Source organism: Trichosurus vulpecula, chromosome 9, assembly GCF_011100635.1.
Source record: "Trichosurus vulpecula isolate mTriVul1 chromosome 9, mTriVul1.pri, whole genome shotgun sequence".
In the NCBI taxonomy this organism is placed as follows: Eukaryota; Metazoa; Chordata; class Mammalia; order Diprotodontia; family Phalangeridae; genus Trichosurus; species Trichosurus vulpecula.
Genome location: NC_050581.1, coordinates 178,190,357 through 178,212,439, shown reverse-complemented (window position 1 = coordinate 178,212,439; position 22,083 = coordinate 178,190,357). Strand labels below are relative to the sequence as shown.

General features: G+C 40.9%; 1 protein-coding gene across 1 annotated transcript in view; it reads right to left on the bottom strand.

Moving 5' to 3' along the window:
* ADAMTS9 (ADAM metallopeptidase with thrombospondin type 1 motif 9) overlaps positions 1 to 22,083 on the bottom strand; it is a 191,911-nt gene that overhangs the window by 127,164 nt on the left and 42,664 nt on the right. Inside the window, exons 9-12 of the mRNA XM_036738867.1 lie at positions 17,197 to 17,343; positions 15,630 to 15,771; positions 12,656 to 12,763; positions 5,377 to 5,522 (exon numbers count right to left, since the gene is read on the bottom strand). Coding sequence (XP_036594762.1) covers positions 5,377 to 5,522; positions 12,656 to 12,763; positions 15,630 to 15,771; positions 17,197 to 17,343 — 543 coding nt within the window. The remainder of the gene's footprint in view (positions 1 to 5,376; positions 5,523 to 12,655; positions 12,764 to 15,629; positions 15,772 to 17,196; positions 17,344 to 22,083) is intronic.

Genomic DNA, 22,083 nt, shown 5'->3' with positions numbered 1-22,083 from the left:
TAACATATTAGCCCACTAGCATTTTTTCCATTTAGCCTACCTTTGAAATTTGGAGGAACTTCTCACTTTAAAACAATACTAACTTTTAACCCCAGCATCCTTTTCAGATTGTGCATACCATACAAGGGACTGAAGAAAGCTCAGAGGATGTCATCATCTATTTCAGTATTATTGAGGCTTTATAAAAACAGTAGAAGGAGGCTGGTCATTCAGCAATATTGTTAGACATAATACAGAATGAAAGGAAATCCTGAGTGACCTTTAAATGAGATCTTGGGAAAGCTAAACAACACCAAGTGTTTCATATCCCTGAGAAAAGCTTCACCCTAACCTGTAAATAACTGGTTAAAATTAAATCATCAAGACTTGGGTTCAAATTTTGCCTCAGACTACTGAGACTCAATGTCCCATCAAATTAATAGCACCTTCCCCACAGGAATAGTGTGAGCATCAGTGAGGTCATGAATGTAGTTCTATATGTATACACTCCATAAAGTCACATGCAGAAACATAAGTTATAATTATTACTACTACTATTAAGGTGGTATCAAATCTATCACCAGCCTCCAATTCTTTATGTTTTAAAGAAATTCCACCCAACCTCAGCACTTAAAAAAAAAACAGAAAGCAGTTCTCATACTGAATCTAAATGTTAATAGGGCAAAATTAATATCTCTATAAACAGAGAACAGTGTCTCATAGTGAATAAAAAGTCAGCTTTGAAGACAGGAAGACCTGAGTTCAGGTCCTTTACTGACAAGTACTGGCTGTCTGAACCCTGAGCAAATCACTAAACCTCTCACCGTTCCAGGCAACTTTCAGAGATAATAAGCTTCAGGGGAGGCAAGGCTAGACCACCTTCTATACTGATGGAGGGAATGTCCTCATTGTGAGTGTTCCTGTGGCAATGAAATTACAGGTCTGGTCCACAAATAAATCGCATACGCAACTTCATCCTTTACTGGGAGTTCCTTACACTAAGGATATCACAGGTCTGGTCAAAAAAGGACAGAAAAATGGATAGACAGACAGAGAAAGAAAGAAAGACAGAGAGATATGAATGAATAGGATGGAGATAGATAGATAAAGAAAGAGACACAGAGAAAGAGACAGAGATAAAGATATAGAATAACAGGATAGATAAGGAAAGAGAGATAGAGGGAGAGAAATGGATGAATGGATAGATGGACAGAGAAAGAGACACAGAGACAGAGATATGGATGAATAGGATGGATAGATAGGTAGAGACAGAGACATAGAGGTAGAGAAGTGGATGAATGGATAGATATTTGGAGAAAGAAAGAGAGAAAAAGAGACAGGGAGATCTAGAAATATGGATAAGAGGGATGGATAGATAGATGGGGAGAGAAGAAGGGAGAGAGACAGAAAAAGAGAGACAAAGAGGGAGAGAAATAGATGAATAGATAGATGGACAGAGAAAGAGACACAGTGACAGAGATATGGATGAATAGCATGGATAGATAGATGGAGAAAGAGACAGAGACATAGACATAGAGAAATGGGTGAATGGAAAGATGTATGGAGAAAGAAAGAGAGAAAGACAGAGAAAAAGAGACAGAGAGAGCTAGAGATATGGATAAATAGGATGGATGGATAGATAAATAGGGAGGGAGGGAGAGAGAGAGAGACAGAGACAGAGAGGCAAAGATAGAGGGAGAGAAATGGATAAATGGATAGGTAGATGGATAGATAAAGAGATAGAGAGATGGAGAGAAGGAAATGCATGAATGGGGAGGTAGATGAATTGATGGATACACAGACAGATGGATAGACAGACAGGACAGCTAATGCACTAAGTGCACTTTGATCAATTTTATAAGCATTCACGATGACAATAATTGTTAAATAGGAAATCCTTTCCCTAATGAGCATGACTTCTCTTATATTTAGACCAACACATTTATCTCTTTTCTAACTGAATCTGTCCTAATGTATAAGCAAAATGGAAGAATCAGAAGAGAAAAGCTATAGTGAGGTACTTAAATTTCCATCTTGATCAGAGTTTTAGCCCCGGATCCATCTCCACAATCTCAAACACATATTCCCCAAATCTGTTAATGCGAACCGGAGGTACTTCCTCCATTCCTCAAATTAGAAAGCATCCAATCTCCCAGCTTATGTCAACACATGCTGCTTGCTAATTGTCTATACTGTGCTTCTATGCATATGGTTACACTGTCTATTATTTCATAGAAGATGATCATAGGATTTGGAGTTGGAATGGAGACTCTGGGGATTATATGGTCTAAACCCTTAATTTTACGGATGAGAAAACGGAGGCCCAGAGAGGGGAAGGGATTTTTCCCAAGATCTAGTAAGCAGAAGAGCCAGAATTCAAAGCTCTGTGCTCTGACACCCATATATACAAGAATCACGTGACTATTACTCTATTTTAAAAATCATGACAATGCATAGTCTCTAGATTCTGAACAAACACAACATTCCTTTCAGATGAATAATGTGAAATCAGCAGGCCCATTAAAACAAGGACACACATGGTTTTAAAAGGGGCTCTGCATTAGGTGCTAAAGGCTGTGAACCTGAAAAGACGATGGCCATCTCCAAACTAACAAGAAGCCTGTGACCATCACTTATCAAGGGGAGGATCTATCTCCTACAGGAATGCCTTTAAAGAACATGTTTCTGCACTATCTCTCTTGGATCTGCTTTTTCTCTTTTAAGACTTCCCCACTTAAGCTGACTTCCCTAATTGAGAAGGGAACTGGATTTCTGGGAACATGAGTGTTAAGATATATTTTAACACCTAGATTCCCAATAATCCAGTCTCCTCCCTCAATTAGTTCCTTATCCTCTCTGGGCTTGGGTTTCTTCATCCATAAAATTAGGAGATTGCATTAAGTGGCCTGGAAGGGTCCTGCTAGCGCTAAAACTTTCATCACGGCATCCTAAGGGGCAAAGTACTAATTAAGCATCTACATGTAGCCAGTGCTAGATTTGTTTGTAAGGTGGCAAGCAATTAGTATCTGATGAAAGAAGACTTCTATACAAAGATCAAATAAGACTATACACATATATACATCTACATATCATGCACATGTATGTATATATGCACACATATGTTTCTATATACACATAAATGTTCTGTAAAACTTAAAACAAAATATGGATATTCACAATCACAAAAATTAGTATATGAATATGTGTATGTATATATATTATGTGTTTGTGTGTGCATATATATGTGTATATATGTGTGTGTGTGTGCATATATACATACACACACAGCATTTGGTAAATCTTAAAACAAAATATGGATATACACAAATCACAATAATTAGTATATAAATGCCTATATGTAGATGTATATACACACACACACACACATATACATATAAATACCCACACAGAGAGCATTTGGTAAACCTTAAAACAATATATGAATATTCACTATTGTAATAATTATTATATAAATATGTATATACATATATAGTATTCTGTAAACTAAAACAAAAATATTCACTGTCATAATTATTACATAAATATATGTTAGACACATATACAATATTTGATAAATCTTAAAACAGTATGAATATTCACTATCATAATAATAATAATTATTATTATATAAGACTGAAACAATTTAAAATCTTGAAAAATATCTGGCCCATGTAGTTGTTTAGGGGATGTTACTCATCTCCCAGTAAGACAATAAATTATTATTAAACATCGATTAAGTGCTTCCTGTATGTCAGGCATTGTGATGAGTACTGGGAATACGACCCAATTCGACAGCTATTTAAAGGCCTGCTATGTACAAGGCCCAAAGGTCAGGGATAGAGGGTACCAATACAAAAATGAGACATTTCTTGGCTTCAAAGAGCACACATTTTCCAACTCCTTGAGTCCAAACCTTGGTCTTCTTTGTATCACTGCATGTGGTACAAGCAGGTGTCAGGGATTCAATGAAAACTTAATAGAAAAAGAGTTGGATTCACCAGCTATCTACACTTTGGAGCGACTATTGCTCTCTGGACACCCCTTATCCCTAAATAGTGCACCGTGCTGCACAGAGCTGATTTGACCCCAAAACTGGTCACTTTGATTGTTCATAAATGTCCTACCCAGCTGAAAACTGAAAATCCCCCCTCCTCCACGAAGCCTTCTCATATTCTTTCTGGCCACAAAGATATTTTCAGCCTCTAAATTCAGTGAGCACTTTGAGCCCTTATTACACAGCCTGGGACCCATTCCCACAGTACACTGTCCCATTCACTAGCTGTTTTGCAGAGAGTCCCACGGCATGATGAATAAAGGGCTGGACCTGTGGTCAAGAAGACCTAGTTCTGAATTCTATTTCTGGTACGTATTGCCTAGGCAAGCACCTCTGAAGCTCAGTCTCCTTGTCTGGAAAATGGGAATAAAAATACTCGTAATATTTACCTTATAGGGTTGTCATGAGATTTAAAAGAGATGGAATATAAAAAGCATTTTGCAAACTTATGTACCAGGTAAATATCAGCTATTATTATTCACACAGGCACACCCTGAGTCCTGAGCAAATGCAAAATCCCTCACTAGTCTCCTTAATGACACACGTATATGTGTGTGTGTGTGTATATATATATATATACACACACACATACAGATATATATACACACACATATATACATATGTGTGTATATGTGTATATGTATATTGTGTGTGTATGTGTGTTAATGCCCACACTTCCTAGTACAGTAATTGACAGAGACTGGCTTTGAGAATACCGGCTGACTTGGCTTGACCATATTAGAGCTGAATGTGTGGGGTTTCACGTGTCAGCTGAACGCTGACTAGATTTCATTTATTCCAGTTCTGACACTCACTAGCTGTGTGATTTCATGCAAGTCTCTTACCCTCTCTGGGTCTCAGTTCTGTCACAAATAAAATGAAGAGGATAGACTTAGGAGGACCTCATTTTATAAATGAGGAAATCAGATGCCTAAGGAGGCTTAGTGACTTGTCCAAAGGCACATAGATGGTGAGCCTCAGGGGGAAGAATTGAACATGTTTCCTCTAGATCTCTATCCCAACTCTGACAGTTTGTGATTTAATGACACTCCCATTAATAGGAAGTTAGAAAGGCCTGGGTTAGAAAATCCCACTTCTATCACTTACTGGCTATTACCTTGGGCAAATCACTTGAATTTCTGTGAGCCTTGGTGTTCTCACCTGGAAAATGGGAATAATAATTCTATTCAAAGCACCTTCCCCCCAGGGCAGGACTGAGGATCCCCAAAGAGCACTTTGCAAGGTTATAACACTAAGCTGTCAGCTGTGACTCAGTTGACTCAGTCAGCACCAGATTCTTTTTACCATCCACTTTAAACAGAAGGAAAGGTGGCAGTATTTACTCAGGTCTGTTGCACTCTCGAGTGGCTGTTTTGATGCCACCACCGCAGGTCCTTGAGCAGGTCCCAAAGTGACTCCAATTCCCCCATGATCCATCTGTCCGGGGCCCCTCCAGTTCTTTGGGAACACAAAATCCATACTTGCAGTGCTGTGGTCAACAAAGGAGACCTCAGTGAGCTTTTCCACTTTGGTGGTAATATTGAAAAAAATATTTCTTTTTTTTTTAATTCCACCTCCCCCCACTCCCCAAATCAAAGGTTTTTCTGATTTGGCTTATGTACCTCTAAGGGATAAATGGCTTGGTTTTTAACCACATACTTACTGAGCTGGGACTACGAGCTCCTTGATCAATTTACATGTCATAGTCTCCCGCCCCACCCCCTCAAGTAGATATAAGCAGTCAGTTAACATGCATTTATTAAGTGTTTTCTATGTACCAAGCATTGTACATTGAGGGTACAGAGAAAAGCAAAATCATGATATCTGTTTTCAAGAAGTTCATGTTGTAATGACGTAGAAAACATGCAAGTAACTATTGTCATACTGTATATCTCACACACACACACACACACACACACAGAGTGTAAATAAATGGTAACCTCAGATTTAACAAGATGTATCAAGGATCTGCTCTGTGCTGAGCAGAGAGGCCATGTAGATAAATGACAAAAAATCAGTTTCATGGAAGGACAGACTTCATTCACCTTCCACCTCTGGTACATGCTGGCCATGTGACCCTGGGCAAATCATGTAAAGCCAGAGTGCCCAGCCAACTTTCTCTTTCTTTGCAGATTTGGATCCTGGAATTCCCTCAATAGGAATGATCTATTTCAGTGAAACTTAAGCCCAGCATCCCTCCCACTCCCAAAATGCCAAGCATAAAAAGGGATAAAAACTGAAAGGTCCTTGCCCACAAGGATGGTACGTTCTACTGGTGGGATCCAAATATCAGTCTGCAAGATGCCCTTTCCACTGGATCGGTTTATGTGACACACACATATGTATATGTAGGTTGGCAGAAGTGGACCGCTCTTAGATGTTTCTCTCTCAGTAGGCAATCTTACAATCAATGGTTTCACTGAATGGATGAGTCCACTGAGTAGCATAGGCTATGCATTCTACAAAGTCAGAATAGGTTACCTATTATTGACTGGGTTTATGGATACTCTTTCCATTGGCTAGGGTCAACGTGAAAAAGAAGGAATACCATGGTTGCATTTTATTCTCAACCTCAGATAATAAAAGACCAAATCTTCCTTAGTGCCATAATCAACCTCGACTGCCCTTCCTACCCTGTAAAAACCCAGCTCCCTAATTCCCGTAAACTTACTCTCCAGAGTCATCCCGGATGAAACATCTTTAAAGTGAACATTTCACTTTGGGAAAAGCCCACATTTTACTGCTTCTTTGTGAGTGATTTCAAGTTGGGGGAGGGGAGGGCATTTTCACTTTGAAGGGCTAGAACAGGAAGAAGAGTCCTGATGTTTTTAAAACTCCACAGCAGGAGAAGGGGGGGTAAAGGAGCTGATTTCAACTCTCTCCCATTGTTAAGGAGTGAAGGCCCTGACAGACTGTGGAGGTCACAGGAGGAAGTTTACAAAAGGAGAGTGGCAGCCCCAGCAGCAGGAGGGTCTCCCCCGCTGGGGCTCAGATCGATGAAGTGGAGCTGGTGGCGGGCGGGCGGGCAGGCAGCTTCAGGAAAACTCCTCATCTCATTTTCCCATTAGGCGCTCCATGCTGCAGTGGAGGCAGCAGGAGTGATGGAAGGTCGGGGGCTTAGAGGAACTCAAAAGTTGGGCTAAATAAAGAACACAGCAAGGAAATAAAAGGGAAAGGTAGAAAAATAGGAGGCAGGTAAGATACTCAAGTCTATCCTTTGATTTTTTTAATAGGGCTAAATATTTCAATACATTATTTCAACAGTGTATTTAAATGTTTTCAACTCTCCAGAAAGTTCTCTTGTAGAAAGCTGACAATTAATTACCCTCTATCTGTATCCAAATATTTGGGCACTGGGCTTAAGGTTACTGCACAAAGGCTTCAGGTACTTTTAACTAAAATGATGGCAGCTAGGTAGTGCGGTAGAGAAAACATCAGACCTTAAGTGAGGAAGACCCGAGTTCAGGTGCTCACACTGATACTGTAGGACCCTGACAAGTCATTTAACCTCAGCTTCAGATTCCTCAGTTGTAAAATGAAGATGTTGGTGATGCTGCTGCTGCTAATGAAGATGATGATAAGGATAATAACACTATATACCTCACAAGGTTGTGATAAAAGTCAAACGGGATACTACAGGTAAAGCGTTTTGTCAATCGTAAAATACCATACGAATGCTGGCCACTGTTGTTATTATCGTGTGCTGCCTGACATCTTTATCAACATTGTAGAATTCTGGGTCCAGAGTTAAAGGCCCTACCACAAGCTCTACCCTACCCAACGTGGCCCTAAAGAAAAGAGCTTAAAAACACCATCGCCAAGGAGTCATAACCAAACCAACGTCACAGTAACATCATGATATCGTGCTAACGTCATCCGATCCCTTGTTTATGACAACATTATGGAACAAACTGCCATTTGTGACAGGATTTCTCCTAAAATTGGGTTTTGGTAGAACTCATTCATAACTGTAGGTGGCGTGTGTCCATGTTTTATACTACTGCGTTAGTCTGAACGTCTCTTTGGTAATAATCATAATTATAAATATAGCTAGCATTTAAATAAGTCCTTAAGGTTTGCACACATTAACTCCATTCATCCTTGTGACTGCCCTGTGAGATACGTGCTATTATCACGCCCATTTTACAGATGAAGAAACTGAGGCAGGGAGCAGCTAAGCAACTTGCCCAGGACCACACGGCATTTGTGATAAGATTCAAACTCAAGCCTTCCAGATCGCAAGACCCACGTTCTACTCACTGAGCCAAATACATTAGCATGAGAAACAAGAGAGATCAAAATAACCGTCATCCCACCTGTGAGAAAAAGCTAGAACCTGAAGGAAAACCAAAGAAGCTGGTTACTTCAGATCTAAGGCCAAAGGCGGGCGTCCACGTGTTGCTTCTGAATGTTTGAAGCTATGCACAAACTACTTGTTACTGGACATTTGCTCAGGTAATAAGAAGATCCCTTGAGATCATAGGTTTTCTTCTTGCTTCTCTCTCCTCACACGAGTGTCTTCTCTAACTTAGATTTTTTTTCTCAGGTTTATAGGACCACTGAATGTAGGCCTGAAGAGACTCAGAAGACTTAGGTAAGTGCCTGAGGTTAGAAAGGCTGGCTTTACACAGGAAATGGAGGATGTTCCGCCAAAACATGCCAATGAAACCAACTTTTACTAAGCATATTAGACAAACGATAATTGCCTAGTGGGTTAGCCATTATATCACTCTGAAGTATTAAGGCTATTTGGGGAAGGTGGAGCCAAAAAGAGTGGTTTGCCCTTCCTAAAACTGTCCAAAGCTATTTCAATGAGATTTCCCATAAATAGTTCATTTTTTTTAAGTTAGACAAGGGGGACTGAGAGGTCAATTTTTCCCTTGAGCAGAATTGAAACTAAGGAGGTACAAACTCCCAATGACCAACAGGGTTAAAATAAAAAAAAATGTTAATGGACTTAACAAGAGAATGGGGAAAGTAAAGAGAGACATTCTGTGAGTCATTCATTAAAATAACATCATGTCAGCAGACTGGGATAGATTACTGCTGAGGGTGCATGGCAGAAAGAGGAGAAACAAAATTAACCCCAAGGCAAAGGGAATCAGAATTTGCTGGCACAAAGAAAAATGCCTTGTGTTTTTACTGCCAATATGATAAAAATAAAAACAAAAACATACACACAAAATTTATTTGCCAACATACCTGTCATCACTGGCATCTGTAAATTACATAAATACAAGTTAGAGGAATAAACACACACACACACACACACACACACACACACATCTTTAACAAGGCATTTAAAAGATGGATGTTTTCCTCCATGCATAACATCAAAAACGTACCCTGATTTCCCTCCTCCTCAAGCAGCTTTGGACCCTTGCTTTGGAATAGCTTCATCTCTGCCTTTTCTGAATTGCTAGCTTGAAAGGAAGGGTCTCCAGCTGTTGCAGCTCTTTGGGGGCCTCTGACTGGTGATGTTCTTATCTCTAGGACTTCTGCACTGTGTCTTGGCCCGGCCTTCCTGATCTATGGATTCTCTCCCAGTCCATGTATATTTCTCAACATTGAGGGAAGCCACAATTCCCAAGGAAATGAGGTTGGGGATAAATCATAGATCTTTGGAGCTTTATCACAATGCTTCTCTTACAAAGATAGCCTCGTAAAAGACAGCACTGTGGCTTATATACAGACTTCAAAAACCCGCACATGGCAAGTGTAGTGTTAGTTGGGGGAATAGATCCTACCAGGGCTGGCACCAGACTTCTTGACATACCTGGGTTTCTGCTTGTGCTCTGGAAGGGTAAATTATAATAAGCAGAACTCCTCTTCTTTCATAATTCACCCTGATCATGCTTATTGCTCAAGGAAATGCTGTTAAGTGTTCTTAATGAAGTAATTAAATGCTTCATTTTAGGGGCCACTACTTATCTGCTATACTCCTCTGCTAACAACCTATGCTGGTGATGAAAAGACATATGAGCGAGGGAACGTGTGAGACTTGGTAAAGGTCACATCAATGCACAAAACCAAAGAATATAAGCTCCTTGATGGTAGAGATGGGGATTTTTCTGTCTTTGTATCCCTACCACCTAGCAACAATTAGAACACAATAAGCCCTTAATAAATGCTTACTGATTAATCGGTTAAGTAGAAGCACTTTTTTTTTGGTGAGGCAATTGGGGTTAAGCGACTTGCCCAGGGTCACACAGCTATTAAATGTCAAGGCTGGATTTGAACTCAGATCTTACTGACTCCAGGGCCAGTACTCTATCCACTGCACTGCCTAGCTTCCCCTGCAAGCACTCATTTCTGACATTGGAATGATACCTCCTACATGAGACCTTTTAAAATCCCCCCGCACCCACTTACCTTGTATATATTTATATATTCTAATATATATGTATATGTGTGTATGCATATCTATGGGGGCAGCTAGGTGGCACGGTGGATAGAGCACTGGCCCTGGAGTCAGGAAGACTCATTCTCTTGAGTTCAAATCTGGCCTCAGACACTTACTGGCTGTATGACCTTGAGCTAGTCACTTAACCCTGTTTGCCTCAGTTTCCTCATCTGTCAAATGAGCTGGAGAAGGAAACGGCAAACCACTGCAGTATCTCTGCCAAGAAAACCCCAAAGGGGTTGTGAAGAGTCAGACACGACTGAAAAGGACTGAACAACAACTTTTGCACAGGATGTGCGTGCCTGATGGGCACTTCCGCACGAGACCGTGGCTTCCTTCAAGGCTGAATGTGGAGCTACTTCCTATATCTCATGAGATCTCTCTCCTGACCGCCCCACCCCCACCCCAAGTTGGTAGGATCCTCTCACTTCTCAAATTATTTTAAAATTATTTACACATATATATACATATACATACATACATACATGTACACACATATACAAATACATACACACACATATGCTAGATACTTGCTGTGGCACAGTAAAGAGAACATTGGGCATGAGGGCAGAATATGCCTGACACTTACTAGCTGTGTGACTCTGGGAAAGTCACTTAAACTTCCTTCAATACAGAGAACTCTCAGCACTTAACCACTAAGTCATAGAGGAATTGCAATCTATATTGGCGGAGGGAATTCCCCATACTGGCAAAACCCCCAACTCTTTCATATACTTCATGCATTCCCCTCCCCCAAAATAAAATGTAATCTTCTTGAAAACAGGAATTATTTTTCATTCTGTTTTCATGTCCCCACTAGTTAGCACAGTGCTTGGTACACGGTAGGCTCACTTAATAAATTCTGGTTGAATGGAGGGGTAAACCGGCACTTGGAGTGAGGTGAACAATGTATTTGGTACAGAGGTTTCCTACTTCATCTCCATGGCACCATATACTTTCCAAAGCATCTCGTGCCATTTATTCTCACAGCCTTAGGGAGTAGATGGAGCAGCAGGAACCATTATCTTCATGTGACAGCAAAGAAAACCAAAGCAAAGGAAGAGAAATCGCTAAAGTGAGGTCCCTAAAGCTGGTTACTGGGGGGTCTAGGCAGGGTTGAAATTAGAATGCTTCCTTGAAGCCGGCCCCACCAGGCTGTGCTTACTACCTCCCATTAAACGAAGGAAGGCTGGTAACTAGACAGGAGCACAGATTTAGAACTGGCAGGGACCTGAAAGGTCATGTGGTCCAACCCCCTCCTATGCCAGAGGAAGAAAATGAAGACAAGAGAACGGGCCCAAGGTCACATGGGCAATAAGTATTGGCAGGGCCAGGATCTGAACATCCAGGTCCTGACTTCAAATCCAGCACCTTTTCCGCTGTATTCAAGGGGGCAAAGAGACCAAACCCCAAGAAAGGGCAGATGGGGGTAGAAGAAAGGGAATATATAATGGGGTGGGGCAAGGGGAGAGACAAGTCAAGGACAGATACAGAACATAATGATTATAGCGCATAATATATAACATATTGCATATGCATTCCTATCACCACGCCTACTCAGATATTTATCAGTAGATGAGTAATTCCTGCCTTCCCTTACTGCTTCATCCCCCAATTGTTTTGTATTTATTTTCTATATGTTTTTGTACTTTGGTGCAACACACCCAAATTGTCTGTCTGTTCCCCACCCCACCCCATCTGTGGTAGAATGCACACTCTGCGAGTGTAGGACAGCCTCATTTTCATATTTGCATCCCTACCATCCAGCACGATGCCTGGCACACAGCAGGACACAGTAAATGTTCATCATTTGCTTGAATTTTGGAATATTGATCAATATTTACCATATTAGAACTTAAAATGAATTAGTATTATTATGAAATTAATTTTGACCTCATGGACCCCCAAAAGGGACTCTGGACCACACTTTGAGAACCGCTGATCTATACGAATGGAACCCTCTTCCAACTCTGGTCACTAGTAGAAAGATTTGGATTGTGACAGGTAAAAACATTCTCCTAAAACATCTGTTCCTTAAGGAAAAAAAAAGCCTCCTCAGTGTTTGGGAGCTCTGTAAAGAAATCTACCATGAAGTCAGATTTCAAACAATGACCCAAAATACCATTTTCTACAGAGAGGTACCCTCATTTCTTCTTGCCTTAAATAACACCAGCCCTATAAATTGTAACAGAAACCCAAGGTCCCTGGGGTTCTCCTACCTTTCCAGGTTCACACTCGGTCCCATCCGCCCAGGGTGTGTGCTGGGTCCTGCACCCTTTGTGAGCACCATCAATATTAATGCACCAGAGTCGTCTGCATTGCATCTGCTTAAAGTGTGAGAAGAAAGATTTCAAAATCTAGAGTAAAGTGACACCCTTCACAACCCCAGCCCTGCCCAGTGGCTCAGCTCTGACGATGCCTCCCCACCTCTTCCTCTCAGTTACTAGCGCTTTTCCCTCATCAAACAGCCACTACAACAATAAAAAAAAACAACTCTGTATTCGTTTGGTATGTGTTATATACTGTATATTGTACATGTATTGTATATATGCATTATTTGGCACACAGGCAACTCCATGAGGGTAGGGACCATTTTGCTTTTATATCCCTAAGACGTTCTATAGTGTCTGGCATACATCAGACACTTCATAAATGCTTGCTAAATTAAATGGGATGGGGATAGCTAGATGGTGCAGTGAGTAGAGTATCAGCCCTGGAGTCAGGAGGACCCGAGTTCAAATGCGGCCTCAGACACTTGAAAAACTTACTAGCTGTGTGACCTTGGGCAAGTCACTTAACCCCAACTGCCCTGCCTTCCCCCCTCCAAAAACAAACAAACAAAAACTAAATTAAATGGGATGGAATGGAAACTTTGTTGCCACAAAACTATAAATGTAACAAAGGATGAATGTTAGCAAATAGAGCCATGGGCTCTAAAAGGGATCTAAGATTTCAAACCTGGTAGCACCTGGTCCAGCCCCTTTATTTTATAAATAAGGAATGAGGTCCAAGGAAGCTAGGGGATTTGTCCAAGGTCACAGGAGTGGCAAGAATCCAAAGAAGGATCTGAACCCAGCTCCTCAAACTCTAGCCAGTTCTTTTTCCACTGTGGGAATTGTTCCTTCTCATAACATGCTTGACACTTCCCACCAACTGTCAGGTTTTAGAGGGAATAGGGCAAAGAAGGAAGTCTAGAACAAAGAAGAACTTAAAGAAAGGGAAGGGAAGTAAACAAGAGCGCAGAACAGGAGACAAGGGTAGGTCAGTGATGCCTAGCAGTCTACACTGATTCAGACGTGGAAAAGTGGAAAATGAGTATAGGAAGTCACTAGGAGGGCTACCACTCATGCTCTCAATACTGCCACCACCACCATCACCACCTACAGTCTTACACAACAAACTCACTATCAGTGGAGGTTCCCTAGTCTAATTCCAAACATCCACCAGTCCACAAGGACACACACGGCATCACAGCTGATGCAAGCACAGGTGATGGTGGCTCATGGTCTTGGCCAAGGAGATAAAATAGGACTAAAGAATGAAATCACCAGCACGTGTAGAGCAGGGGACTTATAAGCCTTTATTTTTAAAAATATACATATTTTAATAAATATGTCTTAATATAATCTGGTTTCTTTTCAACCCTATATATTTTATTTTAAACTAATCCTGAGAAAGAGTCCCTAGGTTTCACCAAAGTGCCAAAGGGGACCAGGACACACAAAAAGGGTTAAGAATTCCTTCTCTAGAGTGGGTCGCTTTAAGACTGGCTTCTCCAATGGGTCAATGAGGATGGAGGAACAGATACTGAAGACTGAGGAGGTCAGTCTCCCCCCCGCTGCTCCTCACCTCTTCACTACTTTTCTTCCCCCATTAATGATTGGGACCAGTCTCATTAACTGTAGGCATCTTTAGCTCCCTACTGCCTCAAGGGGAGAAGACAAAGCCCTCAGTTTGACATTTATAACCCTTCAGGGTCTCACTCCAGTTGACCTTTATAGGCTTAATTTACCCAATTTCCCCCTTCACACACAACCTGTTGGAGCCAAACTGTGCTACGAGCAGTTTCAGAACTCAGAATTCCCACTCATCATAGTGGACTGGGGATAGCATGCTTATCAAATCTGCAAATGACACAAAGCTGGGAGGGATAGCTTATACACTGTCAGTCAGCAAACTTTAAGCACCTACTACGTGCAATGCATTGTGCTAAGCGCTGGGGATGCAAAAAAGGCCAAAAACAAAAAATGGTCCCTGCCTTCCAGGAGCTAATTGGATGAAAGAATCAGGATCCCAAAAGATCTTGACAGTCTAGACCTGATCTTAGATCCAACAGGCTAGTAGCTCAAGGGTCATACAAAATGTCCCTAGAAGGGCTTCCAGGAACAGGGAGGTGATGGCCTCATTGTACTATTCAGATGAGGTCTGGGTTCATTCTAGATACCACATTTTAGGAAAGATGTTGATAGGATTGAAAATATCCAGAGGAGGGCAGCTAGGATGGCAACTGGCCATCAGTTAATGTCTATTTGAGAACTGGTTGATGGAATGGGGAATGTTTCATTTAAAGAAGAGAAATCTCGGGGCAGGGCACCATATTGCTATTTTCCAGTGTGTGAAGGACAGTCCTATGGTAAAGGGATTTGACTTGTTCCCTTTGGCCCCAGGAAATGGGAGCAGGAACAATGGGGAGATGTTGCAAAGTGGTACATTTAGGCTTGGCACCAGGCAAGACTCTCTCATAACAAGAGCTATCCCCAAATGGAATGAGCTGACTTTTGGATTTGTGATGGTATCTCATAGGCAACACTCAGAATCTGTGCCACATAATTTTGTCCTTACTTAAAAGAGCTTTAACTTTGCCCAATTGTTTTGTTTTACTATGTGTTATGTTCCCTACTCAATTTTAAGTTCTATGAGGGCAGGGAACAGGTCTCTGAAGTCTTTCATGACTCCCACAAAGAAGTGAGCATCCACCAGTGTTGACCACAAAATTGGCACTCAGTCGACCTTGGTGGATAGCTTGGTATCAAATTTTTTTTGAAGAGGTCACAAGACATCAAGACACCAATGTTAACATTATTGATGTTAACAATGTTAACAAGGCTCCAAAAGGTTTATTGACTGACTCCAACAAAGGACAAATTGAAAAAGAATTTCTGTTTGGTACCATCTTACCAAGAGAATACTTACCATGTATGGGCACACCTGAGAACCTGGTCCAAAAATCAATTCACATTGCTTGTTCACGTTGTAAAGGAGGCCTGGGAGTTGTGGAGGCAAAGGGTAAGTCCTGGACTCGGGTTCATTAAGCAAACACTCTCCATAACCAGTGCTACGAGAAACACAGAAACACAAGTCTGAGAATTCCCGATTGGAGCTGATCTGCAAATAGCCACAAGTGTTGACTGAATGATGCCACGGAACTACACAGGAGTGTGCACACCATTTGTTTATTTTGGATTCCAGGCCACATTGGAAGGCTTGATGTTTCCCATACACAATGTTCTATCTCCTACCTCTGTTCCCCTCTACCTGAAACACTCTCTGTCCTCACTTCTGTCTCCCACAATCCCTAGCTTCCTTCCTTCAAGTTTCAGTTCAAGCATCATCAACTCCATGGATGGACACACACACACCCCTATACTGATCTCGGTGTCTAGCTTCTTTCCAACAAAATTACTTTATGTTTTCTTATCTATGCATATAACATTCTCTTCAAAACAAAAATGTATCCCCAACACAGGGGGATGGAAGATAGTACGTATTGAATAAATGCTTGTTGAATGAAGTGAATGAAATAATGAATGAGGATGGAGAGCTAGTAAATTTAGGTATCTATATATGTATGTATATACACATATCATAAATATATATATTATGTACATATGTGTTTTATTTACATCTATATAATATCTTATGTCATATAATTTTTATACATGTATATAATAAAATGGATATTACCTCACATATCATATTTTTTTAAGTTTATGTATAGAAATAGAAGCTATACTCATGAAAATTTTCTAGAGCCCCAGTCAACACTAATTGTAAAAAACAAAACAAAACAGAAAACTGTTTTGTTTTTATCAAAAGGATTTAAGTATCTATACCCAAAAAATTCATGCTGGTAAATTTTGATGAATCAGGTTTCTGTCCTGTGCTAGGGCTATGGGGATGTTCATTGCGTGACCTCAGGAAAATCACTTAACCTCTGTGCCTCAGGGAGATAACAGCCATAAATCTGGTGCAGAGGGAGATTGTGCAATGTAATTGGATCTGGGGGCAGCCTTGCAGGAAGCTTGAAAAGAAAAAAGTGGCTCTGAAGCCATTTTCACCAGCCCACACCACCTGCATTGAGACACATTCCCTACAACTTTTCCTACTAATCCAGATGAGTCCCTAGGCCAATGCAAACATTTGCTCCCTTTGGTGAAGTAAAAAGCCATTTCCCCCTTCAAGCCCCAACCAGTCTCCACCGATGCATTCCCAATTGAGAACTGAAAAGAGGATCAGAGCTCAGCCAATGGCTTTTATCTTCTATTTTAATCTCCTTTAGGACCAGTCTGTTATCTTTCAGGTTCTGGTCAAGATCTCTCGGCATGGCTGCCAGAGAAGGTTTTTTTCTCCCTCTAAGGGACAGAAATGAAAGAAAATAAATCAAAATCTTGGCTTGCTCCACTTCTGATCTTTCACCATCAGGCCACTCTGTGTGTGACCTCTGCTAGTGGGTTGTAGAAAATTTCAGGGTATCTCTTACTCCAAGAACTCTGTAATGTACTTCCGGCTACACTTAGACCACATCCAGGGGTTGGTATAGACATTCAACGTTGGTGCCATGACATGCTGTGGACTTTTAACTCCTTCTTCTTTACATTTATTGTTGTCATCATGAGGCATGTTAAATCTACGGAGCAAAATAATGAAAAGAAAGTTGACAACCTTCAGATCACCCCAGTTCACATCAATATGATGCCTTAATAAAGTACTTGTCCAACTGGAAAAAAATGATCCAATAAGCATTACTTATTAGAATCTGACTTAGCAGAGAAAAAAATTTGGAAGGTGGGGCGTTATAGTCAGGATATGAGAATTTCCTCTACCCCCAATGCAGATTAGTGAGTCTTTTAAGAGCCACCTAGGGCATTGAGAATTTAAATGGCTTGCCCATGGTCACACAGCCAGTATGCATCAGAGGCAAGACTTGAACCCAGGTCTTCCTCATGCCAAGCCTGGCCTCTATTCCCCATGCTATGCTGACTCTCCATCACACATCATTAAAGTGGGATAGCCAAAGAGAGGTTTGTTTGTTTGGGCACCTCACACTCTCTTCCTACAATCTTGGAATACCCACCATAGTGCCATGTTAGGCCAAGCACTGGTGAAGCAGAAATGTTCAGACTGGTAGTGGTCCTGAACCTTTCAGCAGTTGGGTCCCCAATACTCTGATCAGAGCTCCTACTGAGCTTGGGGTCAGGGTGAGGTCAGCTTAGAGAGTCTTGAATTTGGCATCCTAGGGTCAGGCAAGTGTTTGCTGTCAAAGTTATTCTGTCTCTCAGTGGATTGAATCCAGGACTTGAAATAATTTTTGCATCAAGTGACACCATCACAGCATTTGTCATTCCCCCTCTTATTCAGCAGGTTGACAAAATACCTCCAGTCATGGAGATAGATGACCCTTATAGTAAGCAAACCTCCATCCCTACACAGCCCAGTGAAAAGTCCAGTCAAATCCAATGTACATTTATTAAGTGTCTACTATGTGCTGGGCCAAGCCACCAAGACTTTAATAAGTTTCTACTATATGCCAGGCACTGTACCAGGTGTTAGAGATACAAGCCAAATGAACTAGACTTTTAAAGTGATTATTATGTCCAAGATACAGTGATGTCCAAGCCAATCCAACAAGACTTTATTAAATATTAAGGAACAACGCAATCCAATAAGTAAGCCTTTATTAAACACCTATGAAGACAATTTAATGAGCTTTTGTGAAGCTTCTACTAAGTGCAAGGCACCCAAATAAGTACGTATCAAGAACCTACTGGGTTCAAGACATTATACTATGTGTTGGGACCAGTCTTTGCCCTAAAGAATCTTATAGTTCTGAGAGGCAAGGAAGATCAAAAGGCTTAATTAAGAGGAAAATGAAAAAAATGATTTGATGTTTCTCAACCTAAAGAAAGGCTTACAATAATCTCACGATCCATAGACTAGTTTCTTGAGTCAACTGTCCATTGGATGGAGAGGATAGATATTGTGCCGCTTTTATTGACCCAGCAAACATATACTGAGGGCCAACTGTGTACAAATGTCCTTTAGGTACTATGGGGGATTAAAAAAATGAACCAGCTGCCCATGGCTGGAGCCAGTGAATTTCTGGATAGAGTAGGGGAGAGAAGCTACAACCAACTGTAACAGAAGATAAAGTAGAAATTAAAAAGGGAAACAGGGCTTCTTGTTGGTATAAGTCAGGGAAGGTTTCATGGAGGGAGTGGCATTGGAGATGTTTAAGTGTGAAGAATTTCAATAGGCAGAGAACTAAGAGATAGACATGCCAGATGGCAGGAAAACCTTAGATGAAGACAAAGAGGCAGAGGAACCCAAGGCAGAATCTACTTTGCCTGGAGTGGGGGGTTCATGAAGAGATGAGTATTTGGAGGACCAGGAGGTTGTTGCAGGTTTTTAATGCCATGTTAAGCAATATGGACTTGAGCTGAAGGTATTTTGTGTTGTTTTGTTTTAATGCAAGAGGCTGAGCTGATCAGAGCTACGGTTTTGGAGGATGGCTCTAGGATCAGTGGGTAGGATAGATTGAAAGGAGAAAGCTGAGGAGGTGTGAAAGCTCTTGGGGCAGCAGAAATGGTAGAGTGGAGACTCCAGGGTACTAGGTTTGGACTTCAGTCACGACCTAGCTGAGTTACCCTGGATAAGTCACTTAACCTTTTCTGAGCCTCAGTTTCCTCTTCAGGATCTTTCTCTGTAAAATGAAGTAGGTTGGAATCAATGACCTACAGTCCCCACCAGCACTAACTCTATGATCTATGATAAACAAGAAACAGTGCAAATGTAGAATTGACAGTCTCTGGTGATGTGAGGGACTTGAGAGGAGGAGGACGAGTCAGAGGCATCCTGTGAAGCCTCAGGGACTCACAGAATGGTGGTGACATTCCTGAAAATAGGGTGGTCAGGAGGAGGGGAAAGAGGCCTGCGGGGCAGCTGACACATGGGGTTGTGGACGTGTTGGGCTCAGGTCTGTCCCTAATCACAGGACCTAGTGAGTGTGTGGGAGGTACACTAAAGGCAGATTCCTTTGGGAGAATTTGCTCCCATCTACCAATGGAGAGAGAATCTAGAAACAAGTAAGTCACATTGAAGTGTTAGGACCTGCCTCCTACAAACAAGTGAAAGTTGGGAGAGAAGCCCATCACGAGAATTCACTGCCCCAAAGCGTTTTGGGGTGTGTGTGTGTGTGTGTGTGTGTAAAAAGACTTCAGCGATTTCTGGGTGAGATGGAAAAACTGATTTGTGCTGGTTAAACTTAGGAGGTATTCTTAAAAAAATATAAGAGCTAAAATTTTATTTAGCAAACAATAGAAGGGAATCTGAGAGAAGGTTAGCAACAGACATTAAAAAGCTTTGGGCTAATTATAATTCTTGCCCATTTCTTTAGTTCTGAACCTGCCAACTTAGGTATGTATCAAATTCCTAGGGAAACCTTAGTCTATTATTTAATGGCTGAAAAGAGTGGGACAACGTGGTATAGGTTGGACCAACCTGGGTTCGAATTGTTCCTCAAATAATTACTTGCTGTATGATGGTGAGCAAGTCTTTTACCTTCTCTGGGCTTCAGTGTCCTCTGGGACTAGATGAGGATCTCTAAGCTGACTTTCAGCTCTCATTCTATAATCCTACAAAGTCAAGCTAAGCCCTCTGGCACTATCCTTTGGACCTCAACCCTGATCTGATGCTGCCCCAAAATGACTTCATGTTATATTCTAACTAAAAGATCACTGGATTATGAGGTATCCTTAATAGTTAAGATTCTTGCACATGATCATGCCAGATTCCTGGTCATGGTCAAGTGTTGGCACAATATAGGACAAACATCCAAACCCAAATGACTGGATTTTGTTGTCGACAAAATGTTGTGAAGTCAGTTCCTCAAATTCACTCCACTCCCACTCCCAAGGAGACCAAATCAACAAATTATTTTGATGTCATGTAGACAGAGCCTGTATCTTCCATCAGATGCCAATGATATGGCATTAATTCTCATTTGCACAATATAGATAATACATGTAATAACAAGAGTTGTTTTTAAAGCACCCTGGGGGGCACTCAATGAACGTAGTCTGATAATTATGTGCACAGGAGGGGCACTCAGACAACATTTAACTAGTTCCCTGGTAAAGCTGGTTGATCAACCAAAAGTACCATTTTTGTTGAAATGATTTTCTTTGTCCCCTGAGCCAGCTAAATAAAGCTAAATATTTCAGCATTGTGCATTCTCAGGGCTGGAAGGAAGCTTATTCTAGAAGGCAGCAAATGGAGACCCCTAAGAAAGGAAGTGACTTTACAAATGTCACAAAGCAAGTTAATAGCACAGGGGAAGCCAGAATCCAGGCCTCCTTATTCTCTGGCCATTGATTTTTACAATAAGTCAAAAACCCAACAAAAACAGCAAGAATAACAATTTGGATTTTATACCATCCTTTCCAAGGGTTATAATTTATATATGTATTATAATTTTAAATTGTTATAATTTAAGTATTCTATTTTTCCCCAAAGGGGGAGGTTCAGATTTGTGATTTCCTACATTTGAGGGCTAGCTCCTGACAGCTCAAACGTGACTGACAGCCCAATGGGGACTAAGAGGGTTAAGTGACATACCCAGGGTCACCAAGTCAGTATATGAACCTGGTTGAATTCTTGCCACTGATACTTACTAGGGCTGTGTGACCACAGGCAAGTCAATTAATATCTCTGGGCCTGTTTGCCCATCTACAAAACCTAAATAATAATACTTAGGTCTCCCTACTTCACTCAGTTATTCAAATGAGATAATGGATGTAAAACTTAACGGGCCAGCCCAATATCACCATCATTGTTATTGCACATTAACTCTAAGACTGGCTTTCTATCTAGTGCTATTCCATGCTTCCTCTCATTCTATTAGCATTATTATTCTAGAATATAAAATATATTCTACATGTATGCTATATCTTGTATATTATAGAATACCCAGATTCCATTTATATTCTACAATATAAAGTATGTTATTCAATAATACATAAACTATATCATTTAATTTTACCTCTACAACATTCCTCTGAGATATTCAGGGCAAGAATTATTCCTATTTTACAGGTGGAAAAATTGAGGAACAAATCCTTGACCAAAGTCGATAAGCCTAGGAAATACATCAGAACCCATTCTTCTGAGTCAAAGTGCCTCCACTGTTGTCTCCACCTACAGAATATAAGCTCCTTCAGGGCAGGGATTTTTGTTTTTGTCTTTGTGCTTAGCACAGAGTGGAGTTTTCATGAGTGGATACTGACTGACTGACTAAGGTGCATCCACTGATTTTCCTAAATACGTCTGGTAAATTCGTCATGATGATGTCTCCTCTCATTTTCAATGATGT